General features: G+C 38.2%; 2 protein-coding genes across 2 annotated transcripts in view; one reads left to right on the top strand and one right to left on the bottom strand.

Annotated features, from left to right (window-relative positions):
- Positions 1–11237, top strand: part of FAM117B (family with sequence similarity 117 member B) — an 85687-nt gene extending 74450 nt beyond the window's left edge. The window contains exons 6-8 of the mRNA XM_065881060.1: positions 1560–1785; positions 4398–4518; positions 10919–11237. Of these exons, the coding sequence (XP_065737132.1) occupies positions 1560–1785; positions 4398–4518; positions 10919–11237 (666 nt within the window). The remainder of the gene's footprint in view (positions 1–1559; positions 1786–4397; positions 4519–10918) is intronic.
- A 10401-nt stretch (positions 11238–21638) lies between these two features.
- ICA1L (islet cell autoantigen 1 like) overlaps positions 21639–25321 on the bottom strand; it is a 39179-nt gene continuing 35496 nt past the window's right edge. Inside the window, exon 12 of the mRNA XM_065880540.1 lies at positions 21639–21754. Within this exon, the coding sequence (XP_065736612.1) occupies positions 21639–21754 (116 nt within the window). The remainder of the gene's footprint in view (positions 21755–25321) is intronic.

Consider the following 25321-nt stretch of genomic DNA (forward strand, 5'->3'; position numbering starts at 1 on the left):
ACATTAACTTTTCTAATTATTAAGAAAATTCACAGTTTTTGTTTCTGTATTTACATGGGTTTCTTCCTTGTTGAGAATGAAAATTTTCTCTTTTGAAAAACTTTGACCTTTGGAAGTGAATGAAAAGTTCTCATTTCTTTGCATCTCATAGAAGCAACTGATGTGACTTAAATTTGGATCCTTGAACAGAAACTATTTTTTGTTTTTCTGTATTTAAAAACCCCTAGACAGGTGATATGCTTCTTATTGGCTATAACTCTATTTAACAGAAGTTTAGCTTATGAGTTTGTTGGGGAGGGAGGGATATGACATGGAATACTTTCTAAAGTATGAATCTACCTCTTGCTTATGTTAGTCACTGTTTGGTTGACTGTATCATCGAAGCACAGTTCTGCTTACCTGTAATACACATAAGAATGTGTATTCTATTAACTATGACACGCACAAGAGTGGTTCATATATAAGACAGTGATAAAATTTCCTGTTTATATTTAAAACCATGTCACAGTATATTTAAGCTTTCATTCTTCAGTGAAAGAGAAATTGGGGAGTTTAAAGTAGTGTTTTATTGACGCCTAAGATTCTCTCCCTTAAGATTACAGGTTGGTTTAGCTTAGAGAAAACGCAACTGCCCACACCCTCTCCTCCTTCCCTCCTCCACTGAATGACGGGGAAACTTTCTTTGATGTAATAAAGGTAAATGTACCAAAGGTATACAGGGAGCTGGTTTCCCTGCTGAGTGAGTCACACAAGCTTCCCTCTGAGTGTTCTCCTTGATTTCCCTGTATAATTAGCACTGCTGTGATTAAGCTTTCTCTCACTTAGGAAGGTTTCTTTGAAAACCCTGTTCTTGAAGGAAGTGGGCAGGGGTAGAAAGTAGCAGGGCCTGTCATCAACTATGACTAGTTCACACAGTGGATAACCTTTTCTTCTAACGTGGAACCTAGAGTTACACCTAGATTTCTCCTCTTTTATAATGGCCTGTTTTTTTATAATTTTAAAAATAATAGCACATGATAAGTAATTCAGTGCAGTTCATTCTTCAGCAAGCACTGACCACTCATGTGCCAGACCCTGAGAATACAGAGGCTCTGTCTGCCGCTCAGTGTCCAGCAGGGAACAGATGAGACAGGGGTATCCCCACAGAGCAACACAGAGGCTTCTTTCTCGCGAGGCCTGATGAGAGGGTTTCTGACTTTTGAGTCTTCTGGAACAACAGGGGAAGGATGACGTTAGATGCATTTCAAAATCAATGACAGGGACTTCCCTGGCGGTCTAGTGGTTAAGACTTTGTGCTTCTACTGCAGGGGGCGCAGGTTCAATCCCTGGTCGGGGAAGTAAGATCCCACGGGCCATGCGGCATGGCCAAAAAATTAAAAAAAAAAAATTCCAAAAAGTTCCAAAATCCAAAACTTGAATTTGCCACACACCAGCAACTATTTACATAGCATTTGCATTGTATTAGGGTAGATAAGAAACCTAGAGATGATTTAAAGTATACAGGAGGATGTGCATAGGTTATATGCAAAATCAATGACGAAAATACTTACGTTTTATAGCCACAAGATATTCCAGACGGCCATCGTGCACCTCCGCCCCTCGTGCAGAGAAGCAGCAGCACGCGCAGCATCGACACGCAGACCCCCGGCGGGGCAGAGCGGGGGAGCAACAGCAGCAGCCGCTCCCAGTCTGTGTCCCCCACGTCCTTCCTCACTATCTCCAACGAGGGGAGCGAGGAGAGCCCTTGTTCGGCTGATGACCTGCTTGTTGATCCCAGGGATAAAGGTACAGTGCAGGAGGAGTTTGCTACCAGATGATAAGTGAATACCACCTGTTGTATCATGCATTCTGTTCATTTCCTAGCAGAGCACACACACTTAGGGCTACTAAGATAATTACTTTGAGATGTGTTCAAAACATAGATTTAAAAAAATTGGAGTACAAAACAGTAGGTTTTACTGTGGTGCTCAGGTGATGGTCTAGTTGGGTAGGTTATGGGCTTTTGTTTGTACCTTTTTTTTTTTCCTTTTTTGCACTTACTAATACAAGTTCCTTATTAGTGAGAGACATTCTTTTTGGTATAAATGAGATAAACATTTGTCCTGATAAGCATTTGTTCTCTATCACCTTAGTTGTCATGTTTTTACAATCTTACTACTTTTTAATTGAATGTGAAACCTTCAAGTTACAGTAGTGTGTTTTAGGATCTGTATTTGTGATATTTCTTTTCTTTTTTTTTTTTTTTTGCGGTACACGGGCCTCTCACTGTTGTGGCCTCTCCCGTTGCGGAGCACAGTCTCTGGACGCGCAGGCCCAGCGGCCATGGCTCACGGGCCCAGCCGCTCCGCGGCATGTGGGATCTTCCCAGACCGGGGCACAAACCCGTGTCCCCTGCATCGGCAGGTGGACTCTCAACCACTGCGCCACCAGGGAAGCCCTGTGATATTTCTAACAAGAATTAAGCTGATTTATATCAATGCAAGATGAGTATTCCAGGCAAGCCTGGAGTAAAAGGGGGTGGTGGTGGGCTACTTACAGTATTAAACCACTTGCCCGACTCAGAAAGTAATTGGAGACATAACACTTTGCATATTAGTTACTAATAATATTCTTACCTTTTAAAACAAATAGGGTCTTTCATCTCTCTGTATCAGGGCAGTGTTTTTTTAGCCTAATCATAGTTATTATTACATGAACTTGAGAGCAATAATAAGATATTTATTATTAAATACATTCTACAGCTCAGTTTAGTAGTCATTCATTTAGAACTTTCTACTTGCAATGTGTTGAATGTCCTGAAATGTTCCATGTCCAATGACAACTGTTCATTACTGCCAGTCACCTAAAGTACTTAGACTGTAGCAAGTACAGAGGACATAAGATTTTCTGAAGAAGTCACTTCAGACAGTGGGCAGTTGTAAAATTTTATTATTTGGACCCTTTTTTGTCATCTTCTAGGTTAAATAAAACATGGCTGTTCCAGACCAACACCCCAGACCAATTAAATCACAACCCCTGGGGACAGGACGCAGGCACTAGGCGTTTTTGGTACCCCCAGGTGATTCACCTGCACAGAAGTTTGACACCCACTGAACTAAATCCTTTGATTGGGCCATGTGTTTCTTGTCAGGAGTCGCCATAATTACTTCTGATACTTATTGTGAAGATTATAAGGGATAGTGAGGGCTCCCCTGATGGCGCAGTGGTTGAGAGTCCGCCTGCCGATGCAGGGGACACGGGTTTGTGTCCCGGTCCGGGAAGGTCCCACATGCCGTGGAGCGGCTGGGCCAGTGAGCCATGGCCGCTGAGCCTGCGCGTCCGGAGCCTGTGCTCCGCAACGGGAGAGGCCACAACAGTGAGAGGCCCGCGTACCGCAAAAAAAAAAAAAAAAAACGGGGATAGTGAATGCAGCCCCTGGTACTTAGCACTCAATCAGATGTACCCCTCTCCTCACAAACTAAACCATGGCTATTGTAATCTGTCCCTTGATTTCCCATACTTTCTACTTTTACTTCAATAACATATAGGAACTCCATAAGTTTTATGTCCTGCTGTATTTGACTTTAGGAGACTAGCGACTGGTTAGCTCCTCTGATTTCTTTTATGAGAAAGGGCTACAGTGCTATATTGCCAGCAAGGAATTGTAGTTTAGTTGGCACAGTCAGACTCTACATTTAGGACACTTAGGGAACATGTCTAGAATTTCAAGTTAATATAATAGAAACTGAGGACATCAGCACTGGACGGGAATACCAGAGTCAAGAAGTGTTCCCTTTGGTAGGGTTAATTTAGAAAGATTTCAAAAACTTTGAGCCAGACTTTGAAGGAGGTTTGGGAAAATGTATGGAGAAGGACCTCTTAGGTATAGAGAAGTTTGTAGGCAAAAGAAAGTCTTCGGCATATAGTGTGCATATGGATCTGACCACCTGCAGCAGAGACTGTGGCCAGAGGGACAGAGGAATCAAATAGAGCGATTCTGAGGGGCAGACCAAGAGTGAATGATACACAACCAGTGAAGAACCATTTCAATTACTTGTCCTGGGAAGAATGGAAGTGGCATTTGAGCCCAATATGCCGTGTACAGAATAGAAATATGGCAGTGTTCAGTGCTGAGGAGTAAGTGATGGTAGGTTAAATAATAACCTACCTAGGCTGTGGTGATGGTAAGTAGAAGAAAAATAAAAATCTCTTACTTGTTTATGCATTTATTTAACAAACATTATCTCCTCTTTACCAGCAATTGTGTTAGGTAGTGGGGTGATGTGGATGAATGAAGCACTATTCCTTACCCTCAAGTTGTTCATGGTGTAGGGGGAGGCCAAGAACGATCCAATACAGTATGACTCCGCACGTATGTGCTAGTGTTTCTCAGTAATCCAGCATGTCGTTTCTTGCAGATAATGGGAACAACTCTCCTTTGCCCAAATATGCAACCTCACCAAAACCTAACAACAGTTACATGTTCAAAAGGGAACCTCCTGAGGGCTGTGAGAGGGTCAAAGTCTTTGAGGAATGCTCGTAAGTATCCCCCATCATCCCTCCCCCCCAAAAAACTTTTATTATGAGAATTTTCAAATAGGCTGAAGAACAGTACAGTGATCACCCATAGATCCACCACTAGATCCTATAGTTAACATTTTGCTTAGTTTTTGCTGAACTGTTTGAAAGTACGTTGCAGACATGACATTTAACCTCAAATGCAGTTTAATATTCATTTCCTAAAAGTAACCATGGTAAAAGTAACCACTCCTACATAACCACAATACCATTGTCATACCAAAGAAAATTACAGTTATGCTTAATATGAACTAATATCCGGTTGTTATTCACGTTTCCTCAGTTGTCCCCAACGTATCACCCATGGTTAGTTTTGAACCTGTAAACAATCAGCTCCACACATTGAATTTAGCATTGTATTTATTCAAGGTAAACCATGGATCTCAACGCAGGGTGGGTTTCCTTCTTTCAAGGATCAAATTCCCTCTAGTTTTTAACTACTTATAGTCTCCAGTTCTCTAAACAGTTAAAAAAAATATTTTCCTGCCAACGTGGGGAAGAGAATCCTATTACTTTGCAGAAACATGTTCCTGTGATGAAGATCACGGAAGAAGCAGAATTTTAAACGGTGTCTGGTACCCTTGGTATGCGATCTTCTGTGCTCATATATTTCTGTTGGCTAGTACTCTAGTCAGGTACTCATAGTTTTAGACTCAGAGTCTGCTCAGCAAGTATTGCAACTTTGTGTTTTCAGTAGCTATGGCCCCTTGCTTTGGAAGTGGTGGCTACAGGGTTGCAGGTATGTATGAAACTGAGCAAATTAGCTGATGAACATTATTTGAGGAGAGGATGATGGTACTTATATAAACCTCACCTTCCAGTCTCACTATCGCTGCAAGTCTGAAAGCCATCCTCTGGCTTTTTCTCACTATGAAACCAAAACTACAATGTGGAGATTGTCCAGCCTTGTCTGAATCACATAATGTATCTTTTTCTTCCATCATGAACATCTTAGAATCATTTTGAAATATGGCATCCTTTTGTTCCTCTCTGTTCCCCCTCTGTCAGTGCTTCCTTTAATCTAAATTCTGAGTAATTTTGCCACACAAAGAGCATTGTTTTTTAATCCCTTCACCTCCTCTACTAGGAGATCCCAGCTGTCAGTCTCCTATCTGCTTTTGTGACAGTAATTGAAAACTCCATTTTAGCAACTGCTTATTTTTTTCACCATGTAAGTCTAAAAACTTGACTGGTGCCAGAGAGTTTAAGCAGTATTTCTCCACGTGCATAGACTCCCTGCATCATAATCATCTGGGTTATTAGTTAAAACTCCAGATTCTGAGGTCCCATCCCAGGCCTAATGAGTAAAAATATGGATGTAGGTAGGACCTAGATTATGCATCTTTAACAAACCTCATAGGATTTTTATGCTTGACTTGAAAATGCTGGCTTAGACCTTTTCATGAGAGTTCTTAAGAAATGGAGTCATTCTTTTAAGTAAAAATCAATGGTTCACATGGAACCTTATGGAGTTGAAATCTTTGATTGACGTATTGGTAATTCAGATGTGCCTGAGTGCAGAGAAATGGCTGATGGACTTAAAAAGCAGTTTGAATTTCTGTGTAAATGACTTTGAGTGAATATTGGTTGTGTGGGTTGGTGTCCTGTGGTATCTGCCTTAGACTGTTACATTTGGAAAATTTCTCAATAACTGAACTATATACATACAACTATGTTATTTGTTTCTAAAGGGAAGGAAGAAAGGATGTGGTGTGTGTGTGGAGGGATAGATAGATCAAAGAAACATAAGGTAAACCCTGACATATAAAATGTTTTATGGCACATCCATCTGTTATTAGAAGGTAAACCTAGTCTTTTTTAAATGCACATAGTTTATTATAAATTTTACTGATATAAAGGATGTGTAGCACATGGAGATCTATTCATTTTTAAATATCTTAATTATATTCCAAAAAGAAATTAACAGCGGTAACCCAATAGTGGATTTCTTAGAGGTAATTTTAACCTATCAGTAAAACAAGTTACTCAAAGTCTAAAAAATTGGTTTCTTTTTGCCCCAGTTATGTCATAATTAGAGCAAAACTGGATGCACTAGCATTAAAGCAAAGGTAGATTATTGGTCCTAATTTTTTTTTTTTTTTTTGCTGTACGCAGGCCTCTCACTGTTGTGGCCTCTCCCATTGCAGAGCGCAGGCTCAGCGGCCATGGCTTACGGGCCCAGCTGCTCTGCGGCATGTGGGATCTTCCCGGACCGGGGCATGAACTCGTGTCCCCTGCATCAGCAGGCAGATTCTCAACCACTGCGCCACCAGGGAAGCCCCTGGTCCTAATTTTTAAATTTTATCTTAATCATTCTTTAAAGTATACTTTTCTCTCCAAGTCTTAATTTTGGTTTAAAGATAATAACTCTGAACCAGGGGTTGGAGTCAGTGAGAGGTTGATCTCTGGTTTTTAGAAATGTATGTTTATTTACCTGAAAGAAAACAGGTAGTTGGATTTGGGCCCAGAAAGGGCAAGACCAGATTTTGCATTTCTTTTTTTTTTTTTTTTTTTTTTGATACAGCACAGACCATAGCCATGCCAGTTGCACTTAGCAAGTCCTTTTTTTTTTTATAGCTAATATGGCACCAGAGGCATAGTCTTTTATTTAATTTATTTTTGGCTGCGTTGGGTCTTAGTTGTAGCATGCGGGATCTTCATTGTGGCATGTGGGATCTTTCATTGTGGCACAAGGGCTTGTTTCTAGTTGTGGAGTGGGGGCTCCAGAGCACGCAGGCTCAGTAGTTTGAGGCACATGGGCTTAGTTGCCCCACGGCATGTGGGATCTTAGTTCCCTGATCAGGGATTGAACCCGCGTCCCCTGCATTGGAAGGCGGATTCTTTACCACTGGACCACCAGGGAAGTCCCAGCAAGTCCTTTTTAATGAAGTCACATATGCTGTTTCCTGATCCCAATTAATGAACTCCTTGACCTTAGTTACCTTAGATTCCTAGATATTTTGGCTTCTTTTCAGTATAGAGATTTTTTTAAAAATATGACATAACCCCTTCTTTTCTTCCTTTCTTTCCATCCCTCCCATTTTAAGTAATTTGGAATCACCATTTCTTAGCTACTAATTTATTCCTGAATTTAAAAAGAAAATACATAAGCCTTTAAAAAAATACCAAAGAATTCCTCACATCAGTATGAAAATACCTATAATAATTATCCATCCTGACCATCTGTTTCTCAGAAAGTCAGCTAGCAAGCAGTTATGTTTATTTTGAGATACAATCCTTTTGGAATAACTTCTTAAGGAAAAAGTAAAATATTTAAACTAGTTCTGAGGGTTTCTGTGTACACGTGTGTGTATGTGTGTTTTGGTTTTTTGATATGTATGGTTCTTAAATTGAAGAAAACTATGAAGTAGTATTAGTACCTGCAGTTTCTAGTAGCATAAGTATAATACTGGTCATACACCCCAGGGGTGGGTAACGAGTTTCTTGGGGAATCTGCTCCTCGAAGTTAAATGGAGTGAAAAATGATTCCTTTTGGTGGGTTGGGGTCATGACTGGAGGAGGGGTGGTGATGCTTCTTTTTTTTTCTTTTTTACTGTTAGGGTTCTGTTTCTTGATCTGGGTGCCAGTTAGACAAGTTGTTATTGTTTACGTTATTTTGTGTGAGATCTGTCATAAGTCTGTTTTTGTAAAAGCAGAAAGGAAGTTAAACTGATTTTAGATTCTGTCATTAAAAAATGTCCAAGTCAGAAGTTTGTATCTCAGAAATGTGTGGTTTCATCTTCAAGATCCATTAGCAGCCATGTGTCTTAAGTGATTTTTAAGACAGTTTTATCTTTTTAATAAGATAACCTCAAACAATAAATAAATTAGTTAAAAATCTAGGCCTCATTTGGAGGAGGGTATAAAAATTGATTAGCCCTTTTTTTCCTAATATAAGAATGAAGAATATAATTGAATATAATTGAAGAATATAATTCTTCAAAAGAAAATACAAGCATTATTTAATTATAGAAACATAATCTCGGACTTCCCTGGTGGCACAGTGGTTAAGAATCCCCCTGCCAGTGCAGGGGACACGGGTTCAAGCCCTGGTCCAGGAAGATCCCATGTGCCGCGGAGCAGCTAAGCCTGTGCGCCACAACTACTGAGCCAGCGCTCTAGAGCCCACGAGCCACAACTACTGAGCCCATGTGCCACAACTACTGAAGCCTGCGCGCCTAGAGCCTGTGCTCTGCAACAGAAGCCACCGCAGTGAGAAGCCCGTGCTCAGCAACAGACCCAACACAGCCAAAAATAAATAAATGAATAAATAAATTTATTTAAAAGAAAAAGAAACATGGGGCTTCCCTGGTGGAGCAGTGGTTGGGAGTCCGCCTGCTGATTCAGGGGACACGGGTTCGTGCCCTGGTCTGGGAAGCTCCCACATGCCGCGGAGGGGCTGGGCCTGTGAGCCATGGCCGCTGAGCCTGTGCATCCAGAGCCTGCGCTCCGCAATGGGAGAGGCCACAACAGTGAGAGGCCTGCGTACCACAAAAAAACAAAACAAAACAAAAAACCAAGAAACATAATCTCAACTTCCTATCTTCTTTAAGGAATTGAAATCCATGCTGTCAGTAAAAACAGAGGAGTGTGTGCTCTTCTTATCATAATATATCCAAATACACGTGTGGCCCTAGATGTACTCAAGTATTAAGTTTCCATTGTATCCAAGAAAGAACAATACACAAGAAAAACAAATTTAAACAATGTAATTTTTTTCTTTTTAAATTATTATACTTGCCAAAGCTATCCATGGGTAGTATTCACTATTAATCAATAAAATATACCCACCCAAAGCAAAATATGCCCACCCAAAAACGTTGTACTTGGAACTTTTTTTTTTTTTGCACCTACTCCCCAGGTCTGTTGTTTATTCATTCTTTCAAACCCAGTTCAGATGTTACTTCCTCTAGAAGCTACCTTCCTACCAAACTCCCTCTCTTTCTCTGTGCCACAGGTTATCCACTCCCTTTTTCTACCCCTAAACCTTTTACAAACCATTTTTATCACATCTGTCAGTCCCGCTAGCGGGAGTTCTCAAGCTTTTTTGTGCTATGGACACCTCTGGCAGTCCAGTAAAGCTTATGGATCCTTTGAAGTAATTCGTAGCTTCTCTGAATAATGTTTTAAAAACAAATTAACGATTAGAAAGGAGACTAATGATATTGAAATACAGTCTGTCTCCAGTACCTCCCTCTTCCCAAGAACTACATGTTTATCTCCTTGTAGTTCATTTTGTCTTTGGGTCTCCAGAATCTAGTACAGACTTGGCACATTTGGATTTTTTTTTTTTTTTCATTTCATTAGGAGAGATGAGAACAATACTTTGTCATATCGTATTACCTTTTCCCACCTGAATCTTGATTTATTTAGGTTCTTCCACTTGAATTTCTTTTTAATTTTGTGTCACTTCCATGTTACGTTAATTTTTTATATTTTCAGGGAATACCATTAACACTCGTATCCTTTTGCAACTCTTTGGGTTAATTTGCAGGAGCAACTAGGGACAGGGAAGGATTTGGCTTCAATAAAAACTTTCAGAACAGAGGACTGTCATTAGTTTTATTTTGATTTTACATTTATGTTACGTTATTCAGAAAACCGTCATGGCTATTAACTTAGAGAATTGTTTCAAAGAGATTTTTTTGTTTGTTTGTTTTGTTTTGTTTTGTTTTGTTTTTGCGGTACGCGGGCCTCTCACTGCTGTGGCCTCTCCCGTTGCGGAACACAGGCTCCGGACGCGCAGGCTCAGCAGCCATGGCTCACGGGCCCAGCCGCTCTGCGGCATGTGGGATCTTCCCAGACCGGGGCACGAACCCGCGTCCCCTGCATCGGCAGGCGGACTCTCAACCACCGCGCCACCAGGGAAGCCCCTCAAAGAGATTTTTAAGTGCACTTGGAGAACTCATGCCCACCGAAGTTTAGTCATGCAGTGGTGGAACTCAGTAAAAGATAGACAATGTACGTCATTAATTTCCTTGCCTTTTCCCTTCAAAATAGTGCAGACTTTGGAAAAATCATAGTGGAACATATTTTTGTCTTTAAACAGCTAGAATATCTTTTGCTTTAGGAAATTCTTTATTCAAATTGGCTATCTTAGATCTTCACTTAGATGTCTGAGCATCCTAGGTGCCCAGGGCTCGCCAGGGAACTGAAAGCAGCAACAAAATCTGGTGTCCTTACAGCATTCTGAGATAAATAATTTGAATCATGTGTCCTTGGTCAATAACATTTGAAGCTTTGGACATAGCTTGAGTTTTGTTTTCCTTTTTTGTGTCTGTAAGTTATTACTTTAAAAAAAAAAAAAGAACTTCTGATGTTCTGTGACTTAAAAGTATTGGGTTGTTTATTCTATGTCTAGGCCAAAACAACTTCACGAAATCCCGGCCTTTTACTGCCCTGACAAAAACAAGGTGAATTTCATTCCTAAAAGCGGCTCTGCTTTCTGCCTCGTCAGCATCCTTAAACCACTCCTCCCCACACCAGATCTTACCCTCAAGGGCTCTGGCCACAGTCTGACAGTCACCACTGGCATGACAACCACTCTTCTGCAGCCTATTGCTGTGGCCTCCCTGTCTACAAACACAGAGCAAGACCGAGTCTCTCGAGGAACGAGTACAGTCCCGCCACCAGCCTCTCTCCTCCCACCACCAGAACCCATTGAGGAAGCTGAAGGATAGGCCCCAGCGCTGTGAGGCCACTGTTCTGGTCAACTGAGAATCTCCTCGATCCCTTGGCAGCGATGGCATCGTGCGCTCCCAGTTGGCTGTGTCGTGCTCCAGCATTTCCACGCTGATGTGTCACAGCGCGGCTTCTGGAAGAAAGCAGCCCCTCTGATGGCTCTGCTCACTCCTGAAGGCCAGCCCTCAGTGCTTAGCCTGCTTTTTCTTAAAGCACCGGTTGAAAGAAGAAAAAGGTTTCATTCTTTCCTTCTGGAGGGCTGATATCACATTGTTTTTTGCTTTCAAATTAGACTTCTTTGAAAAAAACAAATAAAAAACTGATCCCTGCAAACATGATTCTTGAAGGGAGACGTGAATGATGCTGCAAGAACCATCTTTTGTATGAAAATGACGATTTTATAACACCAATGTTACGTTTTCTGAAGACATAGCAAACAGGATGTTCAGACGATTCTTTGGCCTCTGTTTCTTGTTTCCCTTTCTAGATGTGTGCTTTTCTCAGCTGTTTTCAGCTTTGGGACCAAAGGGATTGTTGACATTTTCCTAGCAATCTTAATCTCATGACTGTGTTCTTCTCCCAAACAAGAATTGATAGGTAAATGCATTGAACAAGTATATATAAAAGAGATAAAAAAGCAATATTAGTACATTATGTGATTTATGTTTTTTGATGTCAGATGTTTGTGCTTTGGGTGAAATACTTGTAAAACTGCTCTTTTCCTCACTACTCCTGTACACATTTCACCATGTGGTCAGAAAAATTATAATCTGGAGACAAGTGCTTTCATATGTTCTCACCCATCATTGGAACTTGGTTTAAAAGTCAGTGAGCCAAAAGGAAACTAACTACCCAGTGTCGACTGCTAGCTAGGAGTAAGGAGCCCCTTGGGTTTTCTGCTCAATATTTATCACATGATCTCCTTTCTTTCCCACAGGTGTCGTTCTACCTTTAACCGTCACTGTATCATAGCCCCACGAGATCCTAAAATGGCTGTGCATGGATTTCCTCCTTCGCTTTTGTGATGTTGTTGTCTTGTGGATTTGGTCAGGGTTAGTAGTTTGCCAGGAGTGTAATCCGTTGAATAGCAATCCTTAGTCACAGTCTTGCGACTGACGTTTCCTTTATGGTGGTTGGCACTGAGATATGTTGCCTATAGGTTTTGCTAGTTTTCCCTCCAGCATTCCACACGGTGGGGAAAACAGGCAAGGAGAGCTTTGGAGCATAAAGAACAGGAACCTTTGAAGAATCCACATGGTTTTGGATTTAGGCTCATCCTAATACAATCACTGCCAGTATTACATGACAGCAGTATTTCATGTCTGGGTATGTGGTAGTGAAATTGAGGAGCAGCTCTTTTTAAAAAGTTATAGTAAACTGTTGATAGAAAGCATCCTTCTAAGATCTTCACAAACTACCTTATGATGCAATAATTTAATGTTCCTATACATATTATAGGGAGAAAACAAATACTTGTAAAAGGGATATAGTTTAGAAGGTTAATATGTCAGTATGTCCAGATATATCCCATCAAAGAACAGCTAGTGGTAGCAATAAATCTTCTGAAAGGACTTCTTATACTCATGTACCTTTAAAACATCGAAGTAATTAAAAATTTTGCCCTGTTAAGTTGAAAACAGAGATGTATTTAGGCAAATTAGATAAACTCAAACATTTGAATAAGTCTGTCAGGTTTCAGTTGGTGACATCGATGAATTTTGGTACCCTTTCTGTCCAAAACTAATTTTCCTGAAATTAGTACATTGTGGCTTCTAAATCAGGAAAAGCTAAGTTATTCAAAGTCTAAATGTTCTGGTCACTAGGTTCTTTGAGAACCTACTGATTCTTTGCCTCTATTTACCATTTCACCACTGAGAACTGCTCTGTCAGAAGTACAAAAGAAAGGTAAAGCTGACATCGGGTGAGTTGGTATCGATGGCAGGAAGTTAAAAAATAAGGTTTCAAAAAAATCCAAAATCAGTTTTTGGATTACCTGAATTCTGTTAAATCTGTGTTCTTTTCCTTGCCTTACATTTACTTCCCTCTCCATCTGTACATGTCACAAGGGTGTTTCACAACTAGAATGCCACTTTGTAAACAGTTTTTCTTCTTACTCTGTTGTGCATGTTTATCTAACTCACATCTTTCTGTAGAGTTTCATATATCCTTAAACTAATTTACAATCAGAATGGGAGAACAAGTTTAAGATAGTATTATTTACGGTCTTAGAGGTGGAACTTTTAATGTTTGGTTGTAAGGAGAATGTGAATTTGCAGGTAAATGAATTATATGGCAACTAAACATAGTCCTCATGTTTGGGAGAAATAGAGCCTGAGATTTGAGGAGGGGGGGAAGGTACAAGGTATAAAAAACTCTTAACTGCCAGTGCCAAAGGGCTAATTTTTAAGTATCTGAGCTTTATGCAGTCTTGCAAAAATATTGGTCACAGTCTACTCGGCTTTTATGTAACCTTGGTTCACAGGTGGTTGACTTTTTTAAAAAAATGGGTCTACTCTCAATAGAATGCATAATATTGTTTTCTAAAATTACATTCCATAACTATCTTGTTATTCTGTAGAAAACTGTACAGAAGGTAAATAAATTAGAATAGCTTCAATGGGAATATAATTTAAATTTTTAAAAACTAAATAAATTTACTTCCATTGCGGTAAAAGAAAGAAATAGGTGGCTTGTATATTTCAGCAAAAGAAAGCTATTCTCTGGTTATAAACTTTGTCAGTGTTATTTTTACCCTTAAACGGTTTTTTCCTTGCGGTGATAACATGAATTTACGGTTTCTGATCATTACCAAGTCTATATTACTTGTCATGGCTTTTGTGAGCAGTTATGTTTTAAAAATACCTGTTTTGCTTCTTTGATTAATATGGTGAGCATGGATGCCAAAATTATTTTTTAACTAGAGTCTTCATATTGTTTTAAATATTTCTTATATTTGTGACAAGCCAAATCAGAGTTTTAGAAGGTGCTATTGTTAACTGTGGAATAACTGGCAACAAGGAAGCCTTTTTTTTTTCTTTCTTTCTTTCTTTTTAATGGTTGGCTTTTACTGGAAGAAGGTATTTAAAAAATAGCAGAATTTATAGCTTTCTGTATGTCCAAGATTAAGAGTGGGTTGTCAGAGTTTTCTTTTGTTAAAGGAAATAAGAGAAAAATTGCCACTACTGAATTTACTATTCTAAAGATTCATTCCTTAATGCTTAGAATTTCAGTGTCTCAAGACCAGACCAGTGGACGTGCTGAATTTGCATTAAGAAAGCTAAAACACTTAACTTCGCACTTTAAGGTTTATGTTTTACTCTGCCTACATTAATGATAAGCAGAGCAGCCCTGAACAATATTTTGTCTATACAATCCTGTTGAAGAATATAATTTATGTTTTTTAAAAGTCTTTATTTTTCATCTCTGTTGAAGCTGTGTAAATCTTTTTAAAATGCAATTTTTAAAGTTTCGTTTTTCTAACAAAATTCTCCCAAAAAACAGCATTTCCAATGGTGATAAATATTGTTACTGTGTACTTATGTATTCCCTATACCTGAACACTTGTTGCTGCCTCACAAGAAAATAGAAGTTTTATGTTAAAAATAAAGTCTGTTCTTCTTGAATCTTTTTCTGTGTACTTTTATGAATATTGCCTCAAATTCAAATTTCTTTCTTTTCAGACATTTCTAGCTTGAAATAACTTTAGTATGTTCTTTTTCACAGATAGAAAAATGAATTTGTGTTTGTGTTAGGTAGCAGGATATAAAATATTGTCAGTTGTTACTTCCTTGCTACCTCCTTAACTTGCTCTTGAACTGAAAGCACCTGATCTTTGTGTTAAGTGCTAAGCAAATGTTAAAATATAAGCAAGCATACTGAAAGACGTACCTGTTTATATGTAATTCAGTACATTACAGGTTGTTAGAGATTTAGCTGGGGACAGTCAATTTCATTCTAAAGTACAGATAGAGGAGTTTTTTTCCCGTTTGTTTTGGTAATTCATTCTTTCTGCATCCTTTGTGTCGGTGGTTTATGAATGCAAGACAGTTGTTTAGGCTGAAGGGTTTAATCTGTGTGAAGGCTGCATGCAGTATAATCATTTAGAAAGCAGGGTCATCTTTTAAGTGAAATAAAAGTGTCACCACAGCTGCCTGTCATAAAAAGTGGTCACCAAATTACTTTGCAAGAAATTCTAAAAATTATTTCTGGGGGTAAATGTTAACCAGAATTTGGAGATTATATCTATAACATTATAATTAAACACAGCAGCAAATGTGAAGAGAATCTCTCAAATTGGCGTAACATTTTCTCCCATTCTTTTTACTCTCAGTCTTTTCCTTCCACCTTTAAAGAGGTTGAGAGGAGCAAATTTAGATCTCAAGCTGGGTGTTCCCATCTTCCCCCATTTATTTATTAATTTTTTTGCTTTGGTTCATTAGTATTAAATATACACCCTCCCCCCAAAAGTTTTTAGGTCTATAATGATCCTTTCCTTAAAAGATCATTATAGACTTTTCAGTTGCTTTCCTTAAAAGCAACTGAAAGTTGCTTTTCAGTGGTTGGATGTGAAATAGTATCCTCTTCCTAGGAGTTCCCTGCCAATGTATATCAATATCATTTTTTTCCCTTGCTAAGATTATGTTTGCTTTCTAAATATTTTAAACCTCTATTAGAACATGGTATGATAATACAGATAGCCTTTGTATCTCTTCGGTTCAGTGTTTCTCAAACTGTTTGGGTCTTGAAATGAATTAAGTGGGTCCAGCCAACATTTTTTTTTAATGAAGCAGAACAGGAAACAAAAGTATATTGAAGACATCAGGGAAATAGTATTTGTATGTAAAGCTTTTGCTAGCCATAGGGATATATATGTACTAGGTTGTAAAGTAAAATATATTTCTTACTGTGAGTTGTAATCAGAATGATTTGAAAAATACTGTTGTAGATACAACTTCTGTGTATGTGTCTTGGAGTTGGTCTGGTATCTTAACACAGATACTGGAGTCTTTAAAGACATTGTTTCTACTTCTCTTTACTAAGCATCTCCAAATTGCTGGGTTTATTTTTAAAAATTCTTGTCTTTTCAGCAGTTTGCATCTTCCTCAAACTGAGAATTTATCGCCATATACTCTTTGATTTTATAAAGTAGCATGGATGAGTCATGCTTAATCACTGTGTTTTAGAGAAGACTGTCATGGAGCTCTGATGGCCAGAAACCCGGGAGTATGACCATTCATCTCAGTTCCATGCCTTAAGCAGTTAGTTTTTGAGATCACTGGGATGATTCAGAGGAGTTGCAGGGAAAGCCACAATGTGGGTGCTACTTCTGGCTCTGCAGCTTAATAGTCATGGGATCTTAGGCAAAGAAGTCAACTTCTCTGAACTTTAGTTTTCTTATGTGATTTTAGGAAATGCTGATGCCAGTGCTGTCAGTTAAATGGCTAGTGTGAAAATAACTTAAAAATCTGGAAGCAGACACATGTTATCACCTCCTTTCTATTTTGTTAGGTAAGTTTATTCATCCCTTAGGAAAGCCACAAGTTGTTGGTCATGGAAAATGATCCCATAAAATTCATTTTACCTTGTAAAGTATAATATAGTCAAAGATATTGAGCTGAATCATAATAAAAATAGGTAACACTTACTGATAGCTTTCCAAGTGCCAGGCTTGGTGCTTACATTAACCCTGTGAAGCCAGGTACTGCTAGTTACTGTCTTATAAATTGCAAAATTGGAATTAGATTAATTTATCCATGGTCATACATCTGGGAAATGTCAAAATCTGGCTTTGAACCAATTCTGATTCTAGAACTCAGACTTACTGCTACTTCTCCTATGACAGTGACATTAATAAAATATAGGTGTTTGGTATCATCGCAGATTCTGTGCCCTTGGGTCATAGCCTTGTTTGTTCTTTGTGGTCTTCTTCATTGCTTCAACTGCTGGCATCTTGGTTCAGAGGGCGAAAACAAAGTAACCTGGTTAGACACCACTTCCTGACCAAGGTAGGTAGTGACACAAATCCTCAAGCTCTGGGTTTTAATGTTGCTATAGCTGCAGAAATTCAAAAGAAATATTTTCTTTAGTTTGGGGAGCACGTCTGTTAAAGAGGCAGAAAGTAGCAACTTCACATTTTTGGTGGATTTTTTTTTTTTTTAAACTGACTTTTTGAGGTAAAGACTTAACAAAAGTAATTTTTTAACCTCAATTACTTGGTATGCCCATTTCAGACAGACTATAAAATGAAATCACCTAGACCAGGGCTCCCCAACCTTTCTGGCACCATGGACCGGTTTCGTGGAAGACAGTTTTTCCATGGACCGGAGTGGGGAGGGGGTTCAGGCGGTAGGTAATTCAAGCGAAGGGTAGCAGCACATGAAGCTTCGCTAGCTTGCTGGCTCGCCACTCACTTCCTGCTGTGTGGCCCGGTTCCTAATAGCAGGGGGTTGGGAACCCCTGACCTAGGATCACAATTTAGTTCATATATAATATTAACAGTAGTTATTCCTGTTTGGTAGGTTGGTGGATCATTTCTTTGTCGTCTACTTTTACAGACTTTTAAATGAGAGTATTACTTTGAAATGGGATAAAGAAAACAACTCTTTTTTCTTTAATGTAAAAACATGCCCGTCAAAATCTTACCTGATAACACCACTCAGACCTTTATCTCCAGGTTGTACTTATTTTTGGACATTGGTTTATTTACACCACTGACTAGAAAACCATGTCTTGACTTTAGATGCCAAGGACAGTTCTTGCTGAACTCTTTAGTCTTCTTTTAAATGGCACATAAAACATGGAAGAAATTTTATGTTGGGCTTATGGATGTGACCCATCCTAACGAACAAACGTTTTTCTTCCTATCCTGTTCTATAGGTTTTCTTTGTTATATTTAAATACCTTACTGTTGTGTTTTAAATGCATTACTTTCAATACTGCTGAATTAGTTAATATTTTAAAGTTTGTGTTTCCTTCCTAGTTTAATGTCTATATGCCAAGATTCTGGGTCTGCTTCATTGCTCAAGGTAAGGAAATGCAGGGCTCTGCCCGTGCTATGGAAGGTAGAAATAACTGGATCAATCAATCCTGCCTTGCTTTTTATTCCTCCCTTCAACAAATCAGGTTAAATGTTATGGCTTATATTTCACTGGCTATTGCTTCTAAGCTCAAAATTATGCTATTTGTTTGTATTTTGTTACTGAGAGTATTTACACAAAGAACACACATTCTGTTATTTCCCATATCTTAACGCCATGAAGTCCCTCCTGCATGAAGTAAATTAGAAAGAATCAGTCTCACAAAGATATTAATTGTGCTGGTTTTATTTTCATTCTGTGGTATCTGTATCATTCAAACTACCTTCTTATTACTATGGTCCTGAGGTAAAACCCAAGTTTTTGAATAGAGAAACAATAACTGGATTTGTATTGTATTGAACACTTGAGCAAATAAACTTTGCTTTATGCCATCTTGTAATCTTTATTAAAAGAGGCTCAGAAAAATAGCACATTCAAACTTCCTTTGTTCATATGCTGTAAGACCTCTACTCTTCCAGATGGTCTATAAAGATAGTTATGTGAAATATCCGTAGTTGAAATACAAACACTTTTTCATTGTGCAGATACTGAAACCTGTTTTGTTAAAATACAGTTTGTTTCTAATCACATCAGTTATGTTTTACAATTATTGAAAGATTTCAAAAAATACAAAGTTACACCAATTTGATCTTAATCTGCCCTGGTATTCCTGCCTCTCTTATAAAGTGGTTGAAGAAAGATTAGGCAAATTTTTAGTTCTTCTGGGGCTCTTCTAAGTTTAAATGCATTCTTATTTGGTATTAAAAAGTATAACAGATATTTCCCCCCATTTAATATAAAAAGCATCCATTTATTTGAAAGAGTCGTTCTCAGCCCACCCTTGGTTAAGGTTAATTTATATACTTCTTTTTTTTTTTATACTTCTTATTGAATGGTTATTCTAGATATAACCAGGAAGCAACTGATCACCTTTCTGTTCTGTGTTTATCCTGTCCTTCCTGTCATTCCCTACTGAATATGTGCTTGGTTTCTTATTTTAGTTTGTCTTTTATTTTAGGTTTCCTATTATACCTATTTTAGGTGTAATATAGCCAAATTTCTGGACCTTAAATTAATGACTGAGCTTCAAATAATCTTGAGAAAATGTGAATAGTTACCTTCATTTTAATAGCAAAGTTTTAAATGTGCACTTCAAAAATGCAGTCAGACTTGCTAAGGCAGTTAATGTTGCTTTGAGGCTAAACAAGCAACTACATACTCTGTTGAAAGCGAAAATGCTAGAGAAATTAAGAACTGAAGAATAAAAATCCTTGTATGTTTCTATTTTTTGATAACCTTTGCTCTTGGAAAATTGGGGTTAGTATCCCCTTCACATTCATGGTCTGGGATTTGGGCCTGGAGAGACTAGTGATTTTCCTCTGCGCTGAGTGTCTTTGTTTACATGAAATAATAAGGACTGCTCTGCATGCGAGGAAGCGATACAAATATTTTTGAACTAATGCATTAGTGAAAATGAAAGAAAAATGGCAAAAACGCAAGACATAAAATTAACATTTTCTGAGATACTTCAAAGTTGAAAGCACAGAGCAACCATGGGTATAGAATTTAGATAGTGATTCATAATTATAACCCCTGGTGATTGAATTTTGGTGGAACAAAGACAGTATTGCATTCTGGGGCATTAAACTGAATAAAAAGGGAGAGTTACAAAATGCTTCTTAATGGTTAACCAAGTAAAGAAATAGGAATAAGCGTGTGAAAATATTTTAAGGAAGAATTTACATAACCTTAAGTCCATGTTTCTGACCCTCAGATACGGTCTTTCCAGCCTACACACTACTTGACCACAGTTGTGGTTTTCTAAATAGCTTGTGGGCAGTTCAGACTGTAGTTAGGCCAGGCTGTTCTGGATGGGAAGTGGACTGCATTTTACCTGCCCTAGTCCATTCCTAAAAAATGTTCTTCTGTATACAGAGACTCAGAGATTACAAGCAGTTCTCTTGTAAATAATAATTAAGCCTGTTTAGAACTAGGAGTACAATGAAAACTACTGTGAACGTCTTAGTTAAAATGTTTTCTTATGCAGATGCAATGGACTGGATGACGAAACAAGACACCTGGTGAACTGCCTCAGAACTAAAGGGTGGATGGGAAAAAAGAATAGGAAACTGAGTGACTGTGTGTATACAGTGGCTATGTTTTCATTAGCTTATGCTAACTTCATTAAATAGCCTTCCTTCCAATACTTAGACTCTAAACCTTTTAAGGGTAAGTTTGTCCTTAGTAATCAGATAGAGCCTCAGATGATGTCACCCACAGAAAAGTGGAAAAACACTCCCTTACTGATGGTATAGAGCTTTCTGTAACTTTGCCAGAAAGCATTCTGGGTTAAATCATGTCGAAATGTGGGGTAGTAAGTATTGCAAATCTGTACGAGAGTAAGTAAGTTATTAGAATTCTTTTCCCTCATTCAGGTAGAAGTTTCTGGGTCATTTCAGGAACACTACTGCCAGTTGCTCAGGGAGTATCCTTCCCTCATTTTCTTTCAGGAAGCATATGAATACAGTACATTGTAGTAGCAATGTGTGAAGAATCAAGCCTGAAGACACTTGGACAATGTCTGAAGTACCACCATAGGATGGACATCCTTGTGGTTTATAAAATGGGAAGAGAGGTTTTTCTGTTTATGCAGAGGATGGACTTCTTAGCAAATAAATCATCCTGCTACTTCCCCAAGAAAATTCAATAATGAAATTGGGGGGTGTCCATGATTTTGTATGAAGGAAAAAAACTAAGGAATATTACATTTTAGCCTCCAAGTGGAGAAAACAAGCACCAAGTTTCTCTGTGATTTCACTGAAGCAAATTGAGTTCTCAAATCTTATTCTACCTTTCTAACTAAAGAAAGAACTGGTCTGGTTCTAGTGCTATTTTCCACAACAGAGAATTCCCCCTGCCACCGTTTTATTTAAAAACCAACCCCCAATCACAACCCAGTTTACATGCTGTCCTTTCTCTAGATACAGAATTCTCACAGCCAGCAAGGCAACTTATACATAAAAGGCTTTCCAAACAGATAAACACAACTCCTACTGATAATTATTCCTAGCTGTTATTTTTGAACTAACTTTTGATATGTATTTCAGACTCAATAGTTTCTAATATTTTCCATATATTATCAACAGCTGCAAGTCCAAGATATTAAAGAGATACTTAATGTATTAAAACGTGGTCCTTTCCATCTGTCTAACCTTGCAAACACAAGGTTTTCATATATGGGTGACAACATAGACTCCTTTCCATGAAGGCAGTAAGTTGCAAAATTGGTGTCTCAAGGCCATCGAAGTGGCATCATAACTTCAGTCAAGCATTAAGAAGTTCATCATCTGAGTGTCCAATAGCATCTGGGTTTGAAAGCGGATCCAAGTCTGCAAATAGATTGAACCAGGCTGACATGTCTTGGTTACCACTGTTGGGAGCTATTAAAAAAGAAAAAAAACACATTAGAGTCTCAGATTTTAAAAATCACATTATTTACCACTTTTATGATTTTAAAGTAGATGCTTCTTTTGAATCAAATTTAAGACAGTTGACAAGTACAAACATCAATTACGTCTCCTTGAGGATAATTTTGAAAAGCTAATGCAAATAACCTCATGCTTTGCTGAGGCTATTTAAGTAATTGCATGTTGCTCTGAGAAAGGACTTGATTAAAAGTGAAAAGGCAGGAAGTAGAAGGCTCTCAGGTAAGTTCAAAATTTAACCTTTGTTCCTACAAAGTAGGAACATTACACTTGTAAACTTAATATTTAAAATCTGTATTATAAAAGTAATATTAAAATACTAGACATGGGGGGGAAATCCCCTAATCCTATCACATTTCCATGTGTACTTTAAAATTTTTGATAAATATATTATGGAAAAAAAAAAATATATATATATATTATGGAGTGCGTTATGTCTCGGATACGACTTCCTGTTTGTTACCTGACTGGAAAATTGCATATATCGATAGTCTACAAGTTGTGTGGCAGATAGTCAAGGATACACGTCTATACTGAAGGCTGGGACTAGTAAAAAACTGTGCAGGGCACAGACAGTGGGTCATCTCAGAAAGCTAGGCTCTTGAAGGCCAGGGGGTCCAGAAAGCAGGGCTGAGAGCCAGGGGACAATCTAAAGACCTAAGACCAGGGACACAGTGGGCAAAGGATGGAAGGCAGTCCTGCTCAGAAGAGTCTAAGGCAACCCCGTCTTACAATCACTCATGGTTACCACTTTCCACAGGTCAGAGGGCTGGAGTTTGGGCTGTGGGGATCCCAAGCCTCAGGGATCAGGACAGAGTGAAAGGCTGCATTGTGTGTCCAGTTCTGCTTCTAGGAACCCCAAGGTAGTGTCAGTGATACCCACACAAATTCTGGCTTTGAGTCCTGGGTATACTACCTACTAATAAGTAATAATGGGCAAGTCATTTAACTTCAGGGGCCCTTGCTTCCTCATCTGTAAAGTAATGGTCATATAATTTATTATTTTTTAAATTTTTATTGGAGTATAATTGCTTTACAATGTTGTTAGTTTCTACTGTACAGCAAAGGATTATAGGCAAATAGCAGCTTTCCCAATACCTCAGCCTTTTCGTGTTCAATTCTGAAATTTACTCACTTTTATAGTCTCTAATAATTTAGCACAATTCAGTTTACTGAGTTTAAGAAGAGAAAACTATAATTATGAATAGTCTGAGTCCCTAAGGGATGGCTGTATTCAGAATTGGCTGCTGTGAATCTGTGATTTGCTCGGAATTGATGGATTCCCCAGATTTATCCCAAAGCATTAGGAAGAATTAAAATAGGGTTCCAGGAGTCCACAATGATACATACCAACAAATAAGTAAAAAATGAGGGACAAGACAAAGCTTTTCCATATAGTAGAATGTAACTAACAAAGGCGGAGGGGAGAGGAGATGGAAGACCGCCATTTGGCAACAGCCACCGCAATAGACGATTCGTGCAGGAATTATCAATGAATGCTAAATTAGCGGGTGCAACTTTGACACTCAGAAATAAGCCATTCACACAGTTGCAAAATATTTTTCAACATGATAATTATTAATTACAAAGGGAAAAATATAATAGTAATTTGACAGTGAACAAACCTGGCCGGCACCACCTTAACCAAGTGATCAGAGTTAACGATATAAGCAATAGGACAAAATAGACATCACGTGCCTCCTGATACGGTTTATTAAGAACACACAACATCATTCCTGTGCTGCTAGTCTTGCCAAAATGCATAACACGAGTCTAATTATGAGACATCAGATAAACCCAACTCAAGGAATATTCTACAAAACAAATGGCCTGTACACACAAAAAAAGCCAAGACGATGAAAGACACAGATTGAGGAACTTTTCCAGATTAAGAAACTAAAGAAAAAAAAAAAAGAAAAAAAAAGAAACTAAAGAGACTTGACAACTAAATACAATGTGTGATCCTGGTTTGGATCCTGGACTAGGAAAAAAAATCTTTTTTGTTACAAAATACATTAGTGGGACAACTGACAAAATATGACTAAGGTCTATAGATTAGATAATAGCAGTGTGGCAATGTTAATTTCTGATATTGATCACTGAATTGTGATTTTGTGAAAGAATGTCCTTTTTAGGAAACAGATGCTTAAGTATTTAGGGGTGAAGGGGCATTATGCCTGCTACTTAGTCTCAGAATAATTTCAGTTCAGAAGAAATTACATACATCTTAACACTCACACACGTAGAGAGAGACTAAGGTGAACATGGTGAAATCTAGGTGAAAACATACAGAAATATTTTGTATTTTTGCAAGCCTTTCTGTAGGACTAAAATTATTTGAAAAATTTTAAATATTGATACCACAAGGATTCAGAAGTCAGCCTGAAAGGGCTCCCACTGGTCAACACAGGGGCAATTTGAGCACCAAAATGATTAAGTACAGTAGTGATTATAAACCATCGAAAAAATACGAATCTATTCTGACAATAAATACATTCGTAAATGGGGAAGAAGGTTTTTTTTTTGTTTACAGCAGGGTATTGAGGGATGGTGGAAGGAGCCAGTTGTATAGCATGTGAATTATATGTCAATAAGGATGTTTTAAAAATGTGATTAATGGATGAATGGATAAACTGTGGTATATCCATACAATGAAATATTATTCGACTTTAAAAAGAAAGGAAATCCTGTCACATGCTACAACCTGGATGAACTTTGAGGACATTATGCTGAGTGTAATAAGTCAGTTACAAAAAGACAAATACATTCCACTTATATGAGGTATCTAAAGTAGTCAAATTCATAGAAACAGAAAGTAAAATGGTGGTTACCAGGGCTGGGGAGAGAGAATGGGGAGTTAGTGTTTAATGGGTGGAGTTTCAGATTTGCAAGATGAAAAGTTCTGGAGATCCGTTTCACAGCAACGTGCATATACTTAACATTACTGAACTGTACACTTAAAAATGGTTAAGATGCCAATAAAGATGTTAAGAAAAAGGGTAAGATGGTAAATTTTGTTATGTGTTTTTACAATAAACAAAAGTGGAGGGAGTGCTAGGGTTGGAAAAATCACTTTTCATCCATCACAATAAAGACTGAATGAGGCAAAAAGCAACAATGGATGCTAAATCTATGTGGAAATTCTGACAAAGAGCAGGACGTGTACAAGGTCGCAAAGTGTCTCCCCACAGACTGCTTAGTAATTGCAAGGGAAGATCAAATAAAACAAAATAGTAATTGTATAGGAGAAAAACTGGACAACACCTTGATAGAGTGGTCAACATTAACAACACCCATGAGGGAGAGAGGAATAATTTTGAGATGTGAAACCCTGAGAAAGGAGCATCACCTATGTGTATTCTAGTCAGAATCTAGAATCTAGTCTAGCCTGACTAGATATATTCAGGATAACGAATAACCTAAATTTAATTATAAGGAGACCTCAAATAAAACTGAAATAAGGAGCATTCTATTAAAAACAAAAAACAGTGGAGCAGAGGGACTATATTCTTTTAAAATGCC

This window comes from Phocoena phocoena, chromosome 7 (assembly GCF_963924675.1).
Source record: "Phocoena phocoena chromosome 7, mPhoPho1.1, whole genome shotgun sequence".
Lineage (NCBI taxonomy): Eukaryota > Metazoa > Chordata > Mammalia > Artiodactyla > Phocoenidae > Phocoena > Phocoena phocoena.